The sequence below is a fragment of the Schistocerca nitens genome, chromosome 5, assembly GCF_023898315.1.
Source record: "Schistocerca nitens isolate TAMUIC-IGC-003100 chromosome 5, iqSchNite1.1, whole genome shotgun sequence".
Lineage (NCBI taxonomy): Eukaryota > Metazoa > Arthropoda > Insecta > Orthoptera > Acrididae > Schistocerca > Schistocerca nitens.
In genome coordinates, this window is record NC_064618.1 from 608,709,235 (window position 1) to 608,731,480 (window position 22,246).

At 44.9% G+C, this 22,246-nt stretch overlaps 1 protein-coding gene across 4 annotated transcripts in view; it reads right to left on the bottom strand.

Annotated features, from left to right (window-relative positions):
* The window catches only part of LOC126259389 (uncharacterized), a 241,129-nt gene that overhangs the window by 53,876 nt on the left and 165,007 nt on the right, over positions 1-22,246 (bottom strand). For all 4 annotated transcript variants that reach the window (XM_049956150.1, XM_049956148.1, XM_049956149.1 and 1 more), the window contains one exon: positions 3,502-3,559. In XM_049956150.1, coding sequence (XP_049812107.1) covers positions 3,502-3,559 — 58 coding nt within the window. The remainder of the gene's footprint in view (positions 1-3,501; positions 3,560-22,246) is intronic.

Below are 22,246 nucleotides of genomic sequence, written 5' to 3' on the forward strand. Positions count from 1 at the left end.
TTTTTTAGCATGTGTTACTCTTTAAGATATATCAAACTCATTAGCTCGCTACTGCAGAATAATACTGCAGCAATAAGATAAACAAGATAATAACATTAAAGTAAAACATTAGTTGCAAAGAAAATGCATGATTTACAACAACAAAACACAGTGCACACACAAGCGTCTGCTGTTTGCATTTCAAATGGCTCATGGAAAAATATTGCGAATATTGGTGTGAGAAGTGTTACTTTCAAATTAAATTTCCTTTTGTGCACGATGAATTATGTTATGTGTCAGAATGTGTGATGAATTTTTTAAATCATGGAGCATTTAACCCTCACTGAAAACTTACCACCTTGTGGATCAGTCATCTACAAAAATTCAGAGGATGAATGTCAATGTGTACACTTGTTTCAACGACTATAAAAAAGCCTTTGACAGCGTAAGACACAGAGAGATAGTGGAGATTTTGAGGTGAACAGTATTAACAAAACGATTAGTGCATCATCAGCGTGCTGTATTGGAATCAGACCACAGGTGTAAAAACTGATCAAAGAACATCAGAAGCAACTACAATTAGTAAAAGCATTTGTCAGCGCTATATACTATCACATCTCTTGTTTAACATTTACTCAAAGGCAATTTTCAGGAAAGTGTTGGCAGAAGAAAGCATTCTAGCATTACTTTTCCTCAAAAGTAGTTGTCAATACCAATATTATTTTTCAAATTTTGGACAGGTCATTATTATCTCAGTTGCTTTTCTGAAAACTTTCATATAATTTTATACATAGTATGTTATATTTCAAGTTAAAATTTATGAAAATGAATTACTTTATAAAATGTTTCAGTCTTGGTGTTATAATCGATAAATACTACTCTGAATGTACAGTTAAAATTGGTTTTCTTTAGAAATATTTGAAATTACGAATTAATGGCACACTTAAAATTTCTATTTTTAATTACGCAATACTGTACTGCGTACTATGTTTATTTCTGGGTTCATTTATAAAATAATAATTGAAAACAAAAATGCAACACAAACTAGTAGAAATTCATTTGTTAAAAAAAAATTGTAAACCTTTTGGAATATGGTTATTTCCCCAGAGTGCAGCAGTCATAAGCGTGCCTGTGATGTGATTGGACATATTTTTGTATTTTTTGAGAACAATGTAATTTCCGTTTTGTTAATGTGAAAAATCAAAAAACTGTATGATATACTAAAATGTAAGGAAATATATTAACATAAAAACAACAATCTTCAAATTTATTTAGCTCAATTCAACTGTGACATTTTCAGCTTCAAGAATCAGACTCCTAGACAAGAAGAACTGGAGCCAACTCTACATGAAAAGCTAAGTAAACTATAAAGTTTATTGTAACCTTCGCTCCTCTTAAATATTCATAAAAGACTAATGTGGACATTAGACGGAATTAGCAAGGAGGAGAGAGATTACAAACTACACGTCAGATGATGCCTCCAATTCTGCAATGTCACATCCACAGGTGGGTACTTCAACTGCCAACCTTTGTCAGGAGAATGCACTGGGATCTGGAGCAGAATCCATGTTGTAACTCGTCCTAAACGTGTTCCATTGGGTTTAGGTCAGGACTATAGGTATGCCAGTCTGTCTCAGGGATGTTATTGTCCACAAAAGATTGCCTGACAGATGCTACTTTATGACAGTGTGCCAATACAATCGTTGTCTGCAAACTGGTCCTCTACTGCAAACAGCATACAAAGCTGTGAAATGCATTCACATCCTTCCACTTAAGTGTTTCCTCAAGCAAAATAAGAGGATGATCCATAACCACAAAACACATTCACGTATCATAACATTACCTCCTCTGTGTTTCACTGTTGGCACTACACATGACGACAGGTAATGTTCGAACAGTGTGAGGTATCATTCCAAATCACTAGTTTCCAATCATCCAATGTCCAGTGATCTCTTTCTTCATACCACTTCAAGTATCGCTTACCTTTAACTAAACAAATGTGTGGCTCATGAGGAGCTGCTTGATTGTTGTAACCCATTCTTTTTAACTCCCTACTCATATTCACTGTACTAGCTGGTAGCACTCTGGAACCCATAAGTGATTCCTTCCATTAATTTCATACGATTTTTTACAAGCACCTTCCCATGATGCTCGACAGTCTCTGTCCACCAGTATGAGAGATATGCCTGGTCCTTATTTAGTTGTGTTTCCCTTGCGTTTCCATTCCACAATCACATCAACAACAGTCAACTCAGACGCCTTTAGAAGGGCTAAAGCCACCGTGATGGATCTGTTACTTAGGTCAAATATAACCACCATCCCACGTTTGAAGACACTGAACTTCCTGATGGACTCATTCTGTTGTTATTGCTTCTCTATTAAGAATTCAATACTCCCCTTCTTCTAATACACTGATGAGTCCACCTCTCACTGACATCTAGTGGGCAATTCCACATTACATAGGAGTGTTCCAAGACTTTGGATCAAATAGTGTAGGTAGCTGATTTACATTTACACGGCCTTCAACCATTACAACATATACTTCAGATTCTATCACAGATTCAGCCTGCTTTGTAATGAACAACTGTGCCAAGTTTTGAAATGACTCTCCACTGCCAAAAGCAAATAGTAATTGTAAGTCTCTAGTTCACTGAATTGCTTTCTCTGATACTTGTTTCTTCCTTCGATATAAAAGGTATTATCAAATACACCAGGATTTCATGATCAATGACATACAAGTGAAGTTCCAAGAAGCAGTGATGTTACACATATTCAACTTACACCCACATTATTCCCACCATATATTTTACAGTGTATTGTCATCCACCAAATATGACTTTGTATAAATCTTTGAATTTTATATTGTATTACTTAACAACTATCCTCTTCACAAGACACAGACTTGTAATTGTACAATTACAAAATGTCATAAGTCTGCCACCACTGTGGACATAAACAAACATCCGACGCTGTTGCTAACATGACGTGAACAGTGTTGGAAACAAGGTGATGAACCCTACAATGTTTGCACTTCTTGAGATGCACTGTAATAGAAATGGATTTTGCTTATTTTGAAACTCCCCATGACGTTCTTGACTAAGCAGTCAGCATTCAACACTAACCTCGTTTTGTTATTACTCACAAAATAACACTGGTTCATAGTCACTAAACAATATTAACTTATTTTGCCTTTTCATATGAAGTCCAGTACACAACCAAAGTTTCTGAAAGATTCTTTCATAAAAATAAAAGAGTCTTTTAAAGATTGCACAGAATTTCACAATATTCAACAATAAAAAATAATGCTGACAGAAGTGAAGCATAGCTCAACGGCAGAGACGGCAATAATAAACAGTCATTGCTTGAAATTGATTTCTAAATTATTTCCAACACCAACATACATCATCAAAACATATCAAAACATAAAAATAAGTAATGGCTGTGTATCTATGTAAACTACAGAAGCTAAAGATATGTTGTTATAAAATTTCTAGCGTATACAAAAGACTGAGGTATCCCCACCTTTTAGAAGGTAATTCTTCCGCATCTCCAGTAGACTGTCTGCCATCAATACCGGGTCCTGGAAATACATTTATAGATACAAAATCAGAACATATGATAAAAACTGTGGCCTAAACAATATGAAGTCAGATGAAGTAATAGAACTTTATGAAAAGGAATATGTAATTACAGCAGATAGGACATCGGAAATAAAAACTTTATAAGTTTTTCACTGTTTTGATGGGGCAGCAGACAGGGTAAAATTAAGACAAATCAAGTCTCTATGTGCCCTGCCAAGTTATTGGTTCCATCATTTTTTCATAGCTGTACTGATTTATAAAGAGAGAATAGCAAAGACAATCACACACAGCACCTGAGGATAACTAATATGTCTCTGCTATTTGTGTGTAAAAAATGGAAGTAACAAGACGGTTTGCTGCAATGAAATCTGTCTTAATTTTAATTTGTGACTATATATGTCTCATAATATACCAATGTACTTAACATACCAATAACCTGCCCATGTGGAGCCTAATGTAACAAAGCAAAATGATGAGTAGGTGGCTTTTTTTAAAAAAATATATAAAACTTATCAATTTCACTGCAAAACTGTTTGTCTATTGCAACTGGTTTGATCAATTCCAATAATATATCACAACTAATAGTTCCTTTGTCATGTAAGCAGTCTTCCTTATTATGTGTTGATATAGTATTCACTGTGTGGTTGGCAAGTACTGTTTCTTAAGTAATCTGTGAATAGCAGCAGACAAATATGAAAAATACTAATATTTGACAGCATTCTGAATTATTATATTTAAATTTTAAAACACAACTAGTTTATACAACAATTAAATGTGTTTATTTTAATAAATTGTTAGCTGAAGTTCAGGACAAAGTATAGCAACAATAAAGATTATTTACTCCCAGATATACAGGTTCCATTGAGGCAATTGTAGTAATTCAAACGACGATAAGTAAGAGAACACTGGGCCCATTATTAAGAGGATAAGGAATTAAATCCCTAGTAAACTAATTCCATGAGATGGAGTTATGAAATAACTCAAAAACTGCCATATTTTTTTCAATTGGTTATTATAATGGTTTTTAAACGAATGCAAAACCTCGAAGGTTGACAACAGTTTTCAGACACCACTAACTAAGCACGGCTTGAAAGTGAGATGCTTTTCCACAATGGAAATCTGGCAACAAATCCAAAGAGATTCTGGTTATGTGTAAAGTTTAATTACAAGAGCCATAAAACACCTTCACTATCTGATGGCAGTGGCAATGTTACTGATGAAAGTGCCACTAAAGCAGAGCTACTAAACACAAGTTATCCAAAGTTCTATCAGCAAAGAAAATGCATTAATATTCCAGAATTCAAATCAAGAACTGATGCCAACACGAGTAATTTGGATGTATATACCTCTGGTGTAACAAAAGCAACTTAAGTCACATAATAAAGGCAAAACTTTCTATGTAAATTGCATATCAATTACATTTCTTTTGGAGTATGCTGATGAAACAGCATCATTTTTTGCAACCATATTCAACTGCCCACTAGAAGTAAGATCTGCACCTAGACTGGAAAGCTGCAAAGGCTACACCAATACACAAGAAAGTAAATACAAGAATCTGCTCAATTATATGTCCATATCATTGACATCAATTTGTAGTAGGGTTCTTGAACTTACACTGTGTTCCAACATCATGAAGTACCTTGGAGAAAATTCTCTACTGACAACAAAAAGCGAGGATTCAGAAGATACTGTTCTTGTGAAACACAAATGGCTCTTTATTGACTTGAAGTAATGAATGCCATCAACGCTGATCTCAAACTGATTCCTTATAACTTGATTTTCAGATCACTTCAGTATCTTAAGGCAAAAAGTACAGTTCCACATCCAGTAAAAAGGGACATCAACATCTAAAAATTCCATTAGAAATAGAATGATACAAACTGCCAACAGTCTTACATACAAGGTCAAAATTATTTCATCATTCTCTCTTTTTAGTAAAACTCTACAGACATTCTTACTAAATCACTGCTTCTATTCAAGTAGCAGAATTTTTACAAAATGTGACATAGGCGACTTTAAGCAAGTCCATACAAAATATCCTACTACAAGTAGTGCAAAGCTATCTTGCAGACAAAGCCACAAAAATCATTTATATACTGCAATACTAGTGTTAAATCTTCTATATTTCATATAAAGGTGTGTGTGTGTGTGTGTGTGTGTGTGTGTGTGTGTGTGGCAGGGGGGGGTTTACGCGCGCACTTGCGTACACGTGCTGAATAACAATTCATTGGGATATCAAATCAGGGAGTGACACAGAAGCAATATTGCATGTTCACAAAATCAAATAAACTCATTCCTGAGAAAGAGCACTTTCATATGTACATAATATCAAATATTACAGAACCTTCTTCATTTTTTATGAGAACTAATCGAAGTGTTGTAATTATTGAAAATATGAGCAATGAACTTTCGTGAACTGGTTAAAGAGTGGAAACTGTGGAGAACGATCAACAAACTATAAGCTGATAATGTAGGCGATGATACGGTGTGGCAAATGTGAGGACAGTGTCTCACCTAACAGAACTTTCTGAGTATATATAAAAACAAAGGTGATGCGACTTACCAAACAAAAGCACTGGCAGGTCGATAGACACACAAACAAACACACAAAATTTTAGCTTTCGCAACCAACGGTTGCTTCGTCAGGAAAGAGGGAAGGAGAGGGAAAGACGAAAGGACGTGGGTTTTAAGGGAATTATATTATATTCATATCATTAATTTGTCCCTCTATTATATTCATATCATCAATTTTTCCCTCTATTATATTCATATCATTAATTTGTCCCTCTATTATATTCATATCATTAATTAGAACTTTCTGAGTGATTTATATGATAACTGTGAATGGTATCATGGCCATGATAGGGGTCAAACCGTTACTCAATGACAAGCATTGAAAACAATGCACAGTTTGCTTTGTCACATCTACCAACAGATAGTGTTTCCTTATTGACATGGAACTGTACAAAGGAAGCAATACATTTTATTTGAGACACAAATCATATTTTTACTTGCCACAAACATTACTCTTGTGTCGTCCAGAACTGTTTTTATAGCTCCAAAACAACTAAAATCACCTTTCTAGTAGACAGATCACATGGAAGCCAAAAGATAAGGATTCTGAGCAACACCACCTGTATCAGCTGCCAACATTGAGAAGACATTGGCTGTGAGATCTTCTAGATGCGAGTAACGATCCCACAAGAAGTGATCCACAGGAGTTAAATCTGGCGACTGAGGTGCCCAAGCAGGTGGACCACCTCGGACCATCCATCTTTCACCGTATTGTCTACTGAGGTGTCTCCAAACCACAAGTGAGAAGTGAGGTGGTGTACCATCATGCTGAAACCATATTTCCTGACTGACATTCAGTGGCAAAACTTCCAATAATGGGCCCAATACATTTTGTAGGAAGATCAAGTATGCAGGACCAACTGGCTTGTGTGGAAGGAGGTACAACATAATCACATGACCGTCCAGAATCCCTGCCCACATGTTAACACCAAATTGGTGCTGAAATTCCTGAATGTGCGTGGCATGACAGTTTTCGTCTATACAGACATGGCGGTATTACAATTCAGAACAAAGTCCTTGGTGAACTTACACTCATCTACACTCCTGGAAATTGAAATAAGAACACCGTGAATTCATTGTCCCAGGAAGGGGAAACTTTATTGACACATTCCTGGGGTCAGATACATCACAAGATCACACTGACAGAACCACAGGCACATAGACACAGGCAACAGAGCATGCACAATGTCGGCACTAGTACAGTGTATATCCACCTTTCGCAGCAATGCAGGCTGCTATTCTCCCATGGAGACAATCGTAGAGATGCTGGATGTAGTCCTGTGGAACGGCTTGCCATGCCATTTCCACCTGGCGCCTCAGCTGGACCAGCGTTCGTGCTGGACGTGCAGACCGCGTGAGACGACGCTTCATCCAGTCCCAAACATGCTCAATGGGGGACAGATCCGGAGATCTTGCTGGCCAGGGTAGTTGACTTACACCTTCTAGAGCACGTTGGGTGGCACGGGATACATGCGGACGTGCATTGTCCTGTTGGAACAGCAAGTTCCCTTGCCGGTCTAGGAATGGTAGAACGATGGGTTCGATGACGGTTTGGATGTACCGTGCACTATTCAGTGTCCCCTCGACGATCACCAGTGGTGTACGGCCAGTGTAGGAGATCGCTCCCCACACCTTGATGCTGGGTGTTGGCCCTGTGTGCCTCGGTCGTATGCAGTCCTGATTGTGGCGCTCACCTGCACGGCGCCAAACACGCATACGACCATCATTGGCACCAAGGCAGAAGCGACTCTCATCGCTGAAGACGACACGTCTCCATTCGTCCCTCCATTCACGCCTGTCGCGACACCACTGGAGGCGGGCTGCACGATGTTGGGGCGTGAGCGGAAGACGGCCTAACGGTGTGCGGGACCGTAGCCCAGCTTCATGGAGACGGTTGTGAATGGTCCTTGCCGATACCCCAGGAGCAACAGTGTCCCTAATTTGCTGGGAAGTGGCGGTGCGGTCCCCTACAGCACTGCGTAGGATCCTACGGTCTTGGCGTGCATCCGTGCGTCGCTGCAGTCCGGTCCCAGGTCGACGGGCACGTGCACCTTCCACCGACCACTGGCGACAACATCGATGTACTGTGGAGACCCCACGCCCCACGTGTTGAGCAATTCGGCGGTACGTCCACCCGGCCTCCCGCATGCCCACTATACGCCCTCGCTCAAAGTCCGTCAACTGCACATACGGTTCACGTCCACGCTGTCGCGGCATGCTACCAGTGTTAAAGACTGCGATGGAGCTCCGTATGCCACGGCAAACTGGCTGACACTGACGGCGGCGGTGCACAAATGCTGCGCAGCTAGCGCCATTCGACGGCCAACACCGCGGTTCCTGGTGTGTCCGCTGTGCCATGCGTGTGATCATTGCTTGTACAGCCCTCTCGCAGTGTCCGGAGCAAGTATGGTGGGTCTGACACACCGGTGTCAATGTGTTCTTTTTTCCATTTCCAGGAGTGTATAAACAGAACTTGACATGGAAGCACGAGTATGTCAATGCAGCAGTGCAAGAAACACAGAGTAGGGATGCTTTGTAAAAAATCGGATGGACCCATAACGCGTATGCTTTTTAAGTGTTACAGATGTAATTGTTGCTCATGCAGAATGTCCCAGGCAACACTGTGACTAACACCCATCACACAAGCAACAGTTCGAGTATGTGATCACACATCCTCTTCTACATATTGTAGTGATCTTCTCCAAATTTGGGCTGCAGCATTGCCGTGGAGTACCACAGTATTCCCTCCTCAAGGTGAAAGAACCTGTTTCTCAGAGCCACAGCAAAACTAGGGCAAAACGTTTGTGTGATAGCTTGTTATGTTGCGAAAAATGTTCTTGATGCAGCCGATTAGCAGCTCTTCCATTCCCTCAAGCTTCACCATACACAAGGAACATGTCTGTATATTCTGAAAATGTGTAATGAACCATGTTAACTTTATCGGAGACACACAGGCACTGAATACTTCTCGCAGCAAGGCATCAGGTGACCATCTGACATATAACACATCCTCCTGTCTACCCTACTGCATACCAGGATAAGGACCTCCAAGGTTTTTCTCTTTCTCTCAGAAGACATGGATGTGTTACATAGCTGAATTGCTCTACAAGTCCTAGAGGTTTGTAATGGGAATTTCCGAACACCCTGCAGAGCTGAACATCGTTCTTGTGCTACAGTATAACTTTCAACTTCACCACTGGGCAGTGACTGACAAGCACTGTGGGTTCTGACACAGATATGGGCACTGACATTTCGTAGTGAAAAACTGGTCACCATACTCAATAACTGAACTTTGCGCAGAATAAAAATGTGTGTGTTAATGTCATCTAAAATATGGTTCCATGATAAACAAACACCATTCCATGCTCAATTAGTTTAACCTTGTGGTGACAGAGACCAGTGCTACAAAGGCCAAGACTATGATGTATAGGTCACTCCCTCCACAGTGTGAGTAGCAAAAATAATTAATGGAAAGCTGAAATGACATTGCACTAACTATGATTGATAGATGAGTGCAACAAAAGGTATATTTATTGTTGTAGCTATGAGGATTTTATACAGAAGTTCCAAAATAGTTCAAAAATCTGCTAACAGATGGCACTGTACGCTGTGCAGATCATACAGTATCTGCTTGCCTAATTAAGCTCATCCTCTTCAAGTAGTCTTTGTAATCACATCACAATCTTTTTGACGTGTCCACCATTCACAGGGCACAGGTGGCACAAAAGAACAATGAAATCACACCCTGCAGCACCTCACGGAAATGGATTCAGACGTAACACAGATCGCCAATTCAAGGTTATCCTGCATGGTGGGACAGTTCAGGTAGACAGTGTCTTTCAATGTGTGTAGTGTTATATGCCATTTAGGCAAATGACATTTCCCACTCCCTATTCATGACAAGGAATGAAGATTGTTATAGAATAGTGCAGTAGTGTTAGGTGGTGAATATGTTGCAACACATTCTGTGTGCAGTTGTTTTGTTTCACGTTTGACAAATGCAGAACGGAAAGGTGTGCCATTCGAGTAATGGCGGTGGTGCAATGGCGGGTAAATGTCTTCACCTGCTGCAGGTGGGCCTTTTATGTTCTGACATCACAGTTCGGCAGTGTCTCAACTGTCAAAGAGCAGACACCCTCTCCAAGAATGTAAACAGCAATGAACAAAGGAGGCTATAAGATGAAATGTCACTTACTTACAAACTACCACTTGTCAAGCCTTTGAGGAGGATGATATGTTTCTATTAAATTGTATCTGCTCCAAGTTATGAAGTAACTGTGATTTGTACACCCACTGAAACAAATACAGGACAGTGAATGATGAACTGTTGATATCGTATTGTAATTAGAGTGGATATTGTTTTTCCTTCAACTAATAATGTCTGGAAAGGAGATGAGTTCAAGTCTTTCCGGAGCTATCTACAGTTCTACAGAGAAACTGCCTTGCAGGACCTCCACATAAAGAAGACAATTAATGACAACCGAGCTCCATTAAAGGTAAATTAACATTTGAAATGTCGTGTGTCAGATAAAATGTGTTATTTTGACTCAGCTCCACAACATACAAAGAGAGTCAAAAACATTTTATGTGTCCCACAAAATCTAGTCACAAATTTGTAATAATCCAATGTATTGATTACATTCCTGATGTATTCACCAAGAAAGTGAAACACTAGTTTATTGATTGTTTCTTGCATAAAAAAAAGGGTCTATAATGCCTCTGCTGCATATCGTAGCCAAAACAGTAGTTTTGGGAGAATAGAGTGGTTTTGCTTCACACAAATGGAGATTTTCAGAATCCCAAAACTGCCAGTTTTGTTTATTCTTGACTCCATCCAGATGGAAGTGTGCTTCATCTGTGAATTGAAACATTCAATATCTAATCCTTCATTATTAATCACCGGGAGAATCTGATCTGCAAATTCATAGCTCATACTACTAGGGCATGGTGGATTCAGATTTTGAATGGAAATGTATAGGTTCTGTCTCAGTATTTTCTGCATGCTGGAGAGCATCAAATGAGTCTCTGCTGCAATTCTTTGGACAGATTTCCTTGGATTTATCTGAATAATTCCAGAAACAATGGCAACATTTTCAGGAGCAACTGCAGTTTTTTGCCTGGGGCCAACATTCTCCATCAGATCATCGGCCAGGCTGTCCATTCGTTGGAATTTGGTGCAGAGCTTGGGAATGGTTTTCATAATGGGTCCTCTTACGGCATTAAATTGTGCTTGAAAACTGCGTCATGTCAGCACAGGACTGTGGTGTCACAGCAGCAGAAAAAAACCCTAGCTTAATGGAGTATATGACTTTGACCTCTTCCTTCAGTATACTAACCTCCTTTCACATTTTAATGATGGTACTTAGCACTCTGAGATGGAGGCACTATTTATAGGTACCACACATTATGACAACAATACCATCCGTTAGCAGATTTTCTAACTATTTCAAAACTTCTGTATACTTTCAGTATTAAATTCTTACAGTTTCCAAACTAAACATACCATATGTCGCACTCATCTATTGATCTCAGTTTTAGGGATATTTAATTTTGAAATGAGGGACTCACTTGCTGGACACCCCGTATGAAACCTCTGCCAAACACTTAAGTGTGAGCTGTAGAGTAACCATGTAGATGTAAATTAACTAATGTCAAATACCATGGGCAACAAAACCGTAATAAACATGTGAATCAATAAATTGAGAAGTAAAACACCTTAGTGAAAGGAAAAATGTAAATAGTATTTCAGACTACTTGAGGAATATAAATTTTTATCTTTTTTTTTCAATAACTGCCAAAACTCTTCACACACCAGAATGACCACACATGTTAATGTGCCCCTTCTGGGACGGGGAGGTGCAGTGGCCCAGAATTAAATTCACCCACTGGATCTAAAATGAAAATCAGTATGCCGGACAGCCTGGATGTCTGTTTTAGGCAGTTCCCCACACCCACTAGGTGGATACCAGGCTGGTACCCAAATCCCACCTGTCACACAATTTTTGAATACTGACAAAACTTTCATCCATTTTCACATGGATAACACTTCACGCAAACAGGTGGAGTACACATATTTCATCCCCAGGGTAACAGGGTGGCAACAGGATGGGCAACCAGCCACTCCTTAAAATAACCACGCCATATCCATTGCTAACCATGACAAATCTGTGCCAAAGTGGATCAAAGGCACAAGAAGAAGAAGAAGAAGAAGAAGAAGAAGAAGAAGAAGAATTGTTAAAACTATCCAATAGAGCACAACCACCTGGCTGGTATGTTTGTACTTATCTAAACACCTAAATTTATTATGAAAATGTTGACTTGTTGAATTAGAACTGAAAGTGAGAATACATACTTGGCTCATGTACAAAAATGGGGTTTGTATAAGGTCAAGATAATTGTTCCCTGATCTGCAAAAGCCGCCAAAGATCTAACAAAAATGGGCATGCAACCAGAAACTGACACTGCTTTAGTACAGCCACTGAGACTTTCTGGACTTTCATTATGATGTAAAATGAACAGGTGGATGAAGTTCTGAACACGGGAAGCTGATAAAAAGAAATTATAAAATCTAATATTACCAGCGGTAAATGAAGTTTATCATCATCCCTGATTGTTCAATTAGTGAATTAATTATATAAATAAATAAATAAATTTAAAAGCTGTAAACCTTCCACTGCACTAATCCCCATGTATCAGCTTACCTGCTACTACCAAATCCTTCAATGAAACTGCACTGTTCCCGTGCCATCATCTGACAACAATTTTAGACTCCCCCCACTCCACCTATTCACCTTTTACTTACATGAATTATCTTCAAATGTTAAGTTGTGAGTTTCCCTTGTCTATTTTATGAATAACCAACTAACACTATTATATCTTCATCTACATATATACTTCGCTAGCCACCAAGCGGTGTGTGACGGAGGGCACAATTCGCACCAAAGTCATATCCCCCCCCTCCCGGTTCCACTCGCGGATCGCGCAAGGGAAAAACGACTGTCTGCACACCTCAGTATGAGCTCGTATTTCCCTTATCTTTGAATGATGATCATTGCGCGATTTGAAGGTTGGTGGTAATAATATATGCTCTACATCCTCGGTGAAGACTGGATTTTGGAATTTAGTGAGCAGCCCCTTCCATTTATTACATCGTCTATCTGCAAGTGTGTCCCACTTCAAACTTTCTGTGAGATTTGTAATGCTCTCGCAATGGCTAAATGTACCAGTCACAAATCTTGCCACTCTTTTTTGGAGCTTCTCAACCTCTTGAATCAGATCCAACTGGTAAGGGTCCCATACAGACGAACAATACTCCAAGACTGGACGAACTAACGTATTGTAAGGGTCCCATACAGACGAACAGTACTCCAAGACTGGACGAACTAACGTATTATAAGCTATTTCCTTTGTTGAAGGACTGCATCGCTTCAGGATTCTACCAATAAACCGCACTCTAGAGTTTGCCTTACCCATTACTTGTGTAATCTGATCATTCCATTTGAGATCATTTTGAATAGTCACACCCAGATACTTGACGGACATTACCGTTTCCAAAGACTGGGCATTTATTTTGTACTTATACATTAATGGGGATTTTCACCTTGTTATACGCAGTAGGTTACACTTACTAATATTGAGAGACAACTGCCAGTCATTAGACCACGTATTTATTTTCTGCAAATCCTCATTGATTTGTTCACAACTTTCATGTGATACTACTTTCTTGTAGACTACAGCATCATCGGCAAACAGTCTAAGGTTGCTGTCAATACCATCAACCAGATCGTTTATGTAAATCGTAAAAAGCAGAGGACCTATTATGCTGCAATGGGGCGCACCTGAAGTTACTCTTGTTTCTGTTGAAGTTACCATGTTCAGGACGACATACTGCTCCCTGTCTGTTAGAAAACTTTCTATCCCACCGCATATGTCATTGGATAGACCGTAAGCGCGCACTTTTTGTAGCAAGCGACACTGTGGAACTGAGTCGAACGCCTTTCAAAAGTCGAGAAATATGGCATCAACCTGGGAGCCGGTATCTAGAGCCTGTTGTATATCATGCACAAAGAGGGCCAGCTGTGTCTCGCATGACTGCTGTTTCCTAAAACCATGCTGGTTTCTGCAGATGAACTTCTCAAGAGTCTAGAAAGGTGATTATGTCTGAACACAAAATATGTTCCATGATTCTACAACAAATTGACGTCAGTGAAATTGGCCGGTAATTATGTGCATCTGATTTTCTACCCTTTTTATAGATTGCTATGACCTGGGCCTTCTTCCAGTCCCGTAGAACTTTCCGCTGTTCCAATGATCTCTGATAGATGACGGATAAGAATGGTGCTATATTTGTAGCATAGTCAACATAAAATCTTACGGGGATACCGTCTGGGCCAGATGCCTTTCTGGCATCTAAGGATCTACACAATTGTTTACATCTCTCTACGCCATCTTACTTCATATTTTCCAAGCCATACTACTTCAAATAATTCCATTAACTGTGTTTTATTTGGATATAAATCATGGAGCTTCAAGAACAATGCTCAAAAACTATTTTCGTAAGGCTGAAATGAGTAGTTGACAATGAATGTTTTCTTAAATTGTAAGGATTTTTATCAAGTTTCTCTTTCTTCTTCCTTTCATTATTTGACTTTACTTGTCGGAATAATTTCATTTTTAAAGTAGCAACAATATTTAACATCATACGTGATGAAATACATTCTTCAGAGTAACACTTTGTCAGCAATGCTCTGCAATTCTCAGGAAGGTAATTATTCCCCCCCTCCCTCTCTCTCTCTCTCTCTCTCTCTCTCTCTTTGGAATGCTGATATCTCTTGTCTAGCAAATATAATGAAGGAAGGAAGATTAAGACTTTAATGTCCCATGGGTTTCAAGGCCACTATAGAGACAAATAACAATCTCGGACTGGAGGAAAGACGAGGAGGCAAACAGACCAGGTTGTTTCAATGTAACTATCTCCCCATTTGCCTTACAGGATTTTATGAACTCACTGAAAACTTACGATGGTTGCACTAGTATTTGGTGCACGGTCCTCCCAATTATGAATCCCAGTGACATAATAAAGCTGGTATGCAACTCTTTCAGATCCAATGAAATAAGAGGAACCAACATGGTTTAGCCAGCTGCATGGCCTGCTCCCACTTTCGCCTTTCGGCTGACGCAACACTCCACCAGTCCCCATCTTCCCACTCTCTGCCTGCCCCACATTTCCCTCTCTCCACATGACCCCAACTTCCCCTCTCTCTGCCTGATTCACCTTCCCCTCTCTCTGCCATTCCGTGCTCTCTGCCTGTCCCCACCTTCGACTCCCTTTGCCATTCCATGCTCTCTGCCTGTCCCCACCTTCCACTCCCTCTGCCATTCCGTGCTCTCTGTCTGTCCCCACCTTCCACTCCCTCTGCCATTCCCTGCTCTCTGCCTATCCCCATCTTTCCCCCTCTCTGACTGTCCCCACCTTCCCCCCTGTCTGCCTATCGCCGACTTCCCGCGCTCTGCCTGGCCTCGCCTTCCCCTCTCCCTGCCTGTCTGCAACTCTTCTTCCCGTCTTCCCCTCTCCCCACCTTCCTCTCCCCGACCTACCCATCTCCGAGCGGGGGGAACGCCGGCGAGCGGGGGGAACGCCGGCGAGCGGGGGGAAGGCCGGTGAACCGGTGAAGGGGGGGGGGGGCTGGGCAAGGGAAACGATGGGAGAGGTGAACGAAGGGAGAGGGGAACGAAGGGAGAGGAGACGCCAGGAGAGGGGAACGAAGGGAGAGGAGACGCCAGGAGAGGGGAATGAAGGGAGAGGAGACGCCAGGAGAGGGGAATGCCGGGTGAATGGAAGGCTGGGAGAAGGGAAGGCCTGGAGATGGATAGGTCAGGGGAGGGGGATGCTGGCGGAGGGGAAGCCTGAGAGAGGGGAAGGCTGGCGGAGGTAAAGGCCGAGGGAGGAGAAGGTGGGGAAAAGGGAAGGAGAAGGCGGGGAAAGGGGAAGGAGGTGGCAGGGTATGGCAAGGAGAGGGGAAGGAGGGGGCAGGGTATGGCAAGGAGAGTGGAAGCCGGGCAGAAGGGTAGTCACAGACAGGCAGGGAGAGGGTAAGGCAGAGACAGGCAGAGAGCGGGGAAGTTGGCGACAGGCAGAGAGGGGGGAAAGAGGGAACAGTCAGAGGGTGGGGAAGGTGGGGACAGGCAGTGAGCAGGGAATGACGGAGGGAGTGGAAGGTTGGGACTGCCAGATGGAGGGGAAGGTGGGGACAGCCGAGGGAGGGGAAGGTGGGGACAGGCAGTGGGAGGGGATGGTGAGTCAGGCAGTGGGAGGGGATGGTGAGTCAGGCAGAGATAGGGGATGGTGAGCCAGGCAGAGATAGGGGATGGTGAGTCAGGCAGTGGGAGGGGATGGTGAGTCAGGCAGAGATAGGGGATGGTGAGCCAGGCAGAGATAGGGGATGGTGAGCCAGGCAGAGAGAGGGGATGGTGAGCCAGGCAGAGAGAGGGGATGGTGAGCCAGGCAGAGAGAGGGGATGGTGAGCCAGGCAAAGAGAGGGGAAGGTGGGTCAGGCAGAGAGAGGGGAAGGTGGGCACTGGTGGAGTGTTGCGTCAGCTGAAAGGCGAAAGAGGGAGCAGGCCGTGCAACTGGCTCCCTTTGTCTTAGCAACAGGTATGTGGTGCTTCCTAGTGTTTATGGTAACTTCGAGCCAGCGTGGGATGCATCTACTGTTGGGGCAGCAGTGGATTTACCTGTTCAGATCTGGAGAAGAACAGAGGGTGGGTATCCTAGTCACTGGGAGCTCCAATGTTAGGTGGCTAATGGAGGCCCTCAGGGAGATAGCAGGCAAGGCGAGAAAGAATGCCAGTGTGCTTTCAGTATGTTTGACTGGAGGTCTCATCTGTGATGTGGAGAAGTGCCTGCCAGAGGCTATCGAGTGCACTGGTTGCAAACCAGCTACATGTAGTGGCACATGTTGGCATGAATGACACCTGCCACATGGGTTCTGAGGCCATCCTCAGCTCCTTTCGGAGGCTGGCTGATTTGGTGAAGGCAACTAGCAATGCACACGGGGCGTAGGCTAAGCTGTCTATTTGTAGCATTGTAGCCAGGGTTGACCGCTATCCTCTGGTTTGGAGCAGAGTGGAAGGTAAACCAGAGGCTCGGATGGCTCTGCGATGGTATCGGATGCGAATGTCTCGACCTCCGCTACTGGGTGCAGAGTTGTAGGGTTCTCCTTAGTAGGTCAGGTGTGCACTACACGCAGGAAGCGGCTACTAGGTACATGTGGTGTACACATGGGGTTTTTTAGGTTAGAGGACCATTCTCTTGGGAGCACACACAATTTGCCAATGGTGGCGGTGTGTTTATTGCAGTAAAAAATTTGATAAAATCTAGCTAGTTTATCACAGATTCTGAATGTGAATTAATCTGGGTGAAATTGGGTATCAAAGAATGGTCAAAAATGGTGAACGGATGTTTTTGTAGAACACCTGGGTCAGGATATGTAGTTGTAGCGCGCTTCAGGCAGAGCTTGCAACATACCATTAGTAATTTTCCTGATCATGCCGTTGTAATAGGGGTAACTTCAACTTGCCAGGTATATATTTGGACGTTATGCCATCAAAACTGGTGCCAGAGACACAGGGAATCGTGTGGCATTGTTCTGGATGTCTTATCCAAAAATTACCTTGAGCAGATAGAGAACCAACTCGTCAAGATAAAGTCTTAGACTTCCTGGCAACAAACAGACATGAACTTATTGAATCAGTTAACATAGAGAAAGGTATCAGTGATCATAAGGCTGTGACAACATCTATGACGATGGGTTCTACAAGGAATGTTAAGCAGTCAGCATCAAATATTCCATGTTGAGGACAAAGATGTGGAGAACAAATGGAAAAAATTCAAAGGCATCGTTCAATATGCCCTAGATGAGTATGCTCCAAGTAAGGTTTTAAGGGATGGGGAACATCCACCATGGTTTAATAGCCGTGTTAGAAATGTGTTAAGTAAACAAAGAGTGCTTCATCTCAGATTCAAGAGAAGCAAAAACCTAGCTGACAAACAAAAGCTGAACAAAGCAAAAATGAGCCTAAGGAGAGCAATGAGAGAAGTGTTCAATGATTTCGAAAGTAAGGCGTTGTCAACTGATCTGAGTAAAACCCTTACGAGATTTTGGTCATATGTAAAATCAGTAAGTGGGTCAAAATTATCTATTCATTCTCTCAGTGACCACACCGGCACCGAAAGGGAAGATAACAGGGGGAAGGCTGAAATACCGAATTCCGTTTTCCGAAGTTGTTTCACCATAGAAGATCATAACACTGTCCCTCCTTTCAATCGTGATGCGAACGTCGAAATGGGAGATATTGAGATGACCGATCGTGCAATTGAAAAGCAGCTACAATAGCCATAGATCACTTGGACAACGAAAGGTACTTAATGAGTGGAAAAAAGCGCAGGTCATTCCCGTTTTTAAGAAAGACTGTAAGACATATCCTCACAATTACAGACCTATATTGTTGATGTCGATCTGTTGTAGAATTATGGAACATGTTTTATGCTCAAGAATTATGAGATTTTTGGAAAATAAACAGCTCCTTTATAAAAATCAACGTGGATTCTGCAAACAGAAATCTTGTGAAACTCAGCTTGCTCTGTTCCTCCATGAGATCCATAGCTCAGTGGACAATGGCACTCAGGCTAATGCCGTGTTCCTTGACTTCAGGAAGGCATGTGACAGTGTCCCACATTGCCATTTAATGAAAAAAATACAAGCTTACAGAGTATCGCAGCAGACATGTGACTTGATTCAAGATTTTCTTGCACATGGAACTCAATACATCACTCTTAATGGAACTAAATCAACAGTGGTATAGGTAATATCCAGAGTACCACAGGGAAGTGTGACAGGACCATTGCTGTTCACAATACACATAAATGATCTAGTAGAAAGCATCAGATGCTCCTTACGGCTATTTGCAAATGATGCAGTTGTTTATACCAAAGTAGCAACGCCAGAAGATAGTAAGAATTTGCAACACAACCTGTGGAGAATCGATGAATGGCGAGACTCTGGCAGTTGACTTTGAATGTAAATAAATGTAACATATTGTGCATACATAGGAAAAGAAATCCACTACTGTACAGCTACACTATTGATGACCAACAGCTGGAGACAGTGTCTGCCGTAAAATATCTATATGTAACTATCCAGAACGACCGTAAGTGGAATGACCATATAAAACAGATAGTGGGAAAAGCAGACACAAACTTAGATTCATCAGAAGAATCTTAAGGAAATGTAACTCATCCACAAAAGAAGTGGTTTATAAGGCACTTGTTCACCCGATGCTCGAGTACTGTTCATCTGTCTGGGATCCCAATCAGATAGGACTGATAGAGGAGATGGAGAAGATGCAAGGAAAAGCAATGCATTTCATCACGGAATCGTTTGGCTGGCAAGAAAGCATTACCAAGATGCTAAACAAACTCCACTAGCAGACGTTACAAGCGAGACATTGTGCATCACAGAGAGATTTACTATTGAAATTTCAGGACAGCACTTTTCTGGAGGAGTCGGACAACCTATTACTTCCCCCCACATACATCTCGCATATTGGCCATGAGGAGAAAATTCGAGAAATTAGAGCCAATACAGAGACTTACCAACAATCATTCTTCCCATGCACTATTTGCGAGTGGAACACAGTTGGAGGGATCATATAGTGATACCGAAAGTACCCTCCTCCACACACCATTAGATGGCTTCCGGAGTATGATGTAGACGTAGAGGGGAGAGGTGAGGAAAGGCGGAGAGAGGGGAAGGTAGGGCCGGGCAGAGGGAGGGGAAGGTGGGTGCGGGCAGAGGGAGGGGACAGGGGGGGGGAACTATCAGACAGAGGGGACAGGGGGGAACTGGCAGTCAGAGGGGGCAGGGGGGTGACTGGCAGACAAAGGGGACGGCAGGGACTGGCACACAGGAGGGCAGGCTGGGACAGGCAGACAGGGGGGGAATGCGGGGACAGGCAGACCGGGGGGGGGGGGGCGGGGACAGGCAGACGGGGGGGGGGATGCGGGGACAGGCAGACGGGGGGTGGAAGGCGGGGACAGGCAGACGGGGGGTGGAAGGCGGGGACAGGCAGCAGGCAGACGGGGGGGGGAGGCGGAGACAGGCAGACGGGAGGGATTCGGAGACAGGCAGACGGGGGGGGGGGGGGGGAGGCGGGGACAGGCAGACGGGGGAGAGGCGGGGACAGGCAGACGGGGGAGAGGCGGGGACAGGCAGACGGGGGAGAGGCGCGGACAGGCAGACGGGGGGGAGGCGGGGACAAACAGACGGGGGGGGGGGAGGCGGGGACAGGCAGACGGGGGCGGGGAGGAGGGGACAGGCAGACGGGGGCGGGGAGGAGGGGACAGGCAGACGGGGGCGGGGAGGCGGGGACAGGCAGGCGGGGGCGGGGAGGCGGGGACAGGCAGACGGGGGCGGGGAGGCGGGAACAGGCAGACGGGGGCGGGAACAGGCAGACGGGGGCGGGAAGAGGCAGACGGGGGCGGGGAGAGGCAGACGGGGGCGGGGACAAGCAGACGGGGGGGGGGGGGTTGGCGGGGACACAAGCAGACGGGGCGGGGGGTTGGCGGGGACACAAGCAGACGGGGCGGGGGGTTGGCGGGGACACAAGCAGACGGGTGGGGTAGGCGGGGGGAGAAGCAGACGGGGGGGGGGGAGGCGGGGACAAGCAGACGGGGGGGAGGCGGGGACAAGCAGACGGGGGGGAGGCGGGGACAAGCAGACGGGGGGGGTAGGCGGGGACAAGCAGACGGGGGGAAGGGGTAGGCGGGGACAAGCAGACGGGGGGGGGTAGGCGGGGACAAGCAGACGGGGGGGGGGGGTAGGCGGGGACAAGCAGACGGGGGGGGGGGGTAGGCGGGGACAAGCAGACGGGGGGGGGGGGGGTAGGCGGGGACACAAGCAGACGGGGGGATAGGCGGGGACAAGCAGACGGGGTTGGGAGGCGGGGACAAGCAGACGGGGGGGGAGGCGGGGACAAGCAGACGGGGGGGGGGGTAGGCGGGGACACAAGCAGACGGGGGGTAGGTGGGGACAAGCAGACGGGGGGGGAGGCGGGGACAAGCAGACGGGGGGGAGGGGTAGGCGGGGACACAAGCAGACGGGGGGGGGAGGTGGGGACAAGCAGACGGGGGGGGAGGCGGGGACAAGCAGACGGGGGGGGGTAGGCGGGGACACAAGCAGACGGGGGGGTAGGCGGGGACAAGCAGACGGGGGGGTAGGCGGGGACAAGCAGACGGGGGGGGGGAGGCGGGTCAAGCAGACGGGGGAGGGAGGCGGGGACAAGCAGACGGGGGCGAGGCGGGGACTGGCAGACGGGGTGGGGAGGCAGTGACAGGCAGACGGGGGGGGCGGGGACTGGCAGACGGGGGGGGGACTGGCAGACGGGGTGGGGAGGCAGTGACAGGCAGACGGGGGGGGGACAGGCAGACGGGGGGCGGGGACAGGCAGACGGGGGGGGCGGGTTCAGGCAGACGGGGGGGGGGAAGGCGGGGACAGGCAGACGGGGGGGAAGGCAGGGGCAGGCAGACGGGGGGGGGAAGGCAGGGGCAGGCAGACGGGGGGGGAAGGCGGGGACAGGCAGACGGGGGGGGAGGAAGGCGGGGTCAGGCAGACGGGGGAGAAGGCGGGGACAGGCAGACGGGGGAGAAGGCGGGGACAGGCAGACGGGGGAGAAGGCGGAGACAGGCAGACGGGGGGAAGGCGGGGACAGGCAGACGGGGGGAAGGCGGGGACAGGCAGACGGGGGGAAGGCAGGGACAGGCAGATGGTGGGGGGGAGGCGGACATAGTGAGGGGGGAGGAGGAAGTGGACATAGTGAGGGGGGAGGAGGAAGTGGACATAGTGAGGGGGAGGAGGATGTGGAAATAATGAGCGGAGAGGAGGAAGTGGACATAATGAGGGGGGGAGGACGTGGACCGAGTAATGGGAGATGAGGAAATGGACAGTGGAGGAGAAATTGGGCAGAGAAGGGAGGAGAATATGAAAGAGAGGGGAGGAGGATATGGACAGTGAGAGTGTGAAGGAAGATGAGATGGACAGAAAGAGGAGTGTGGA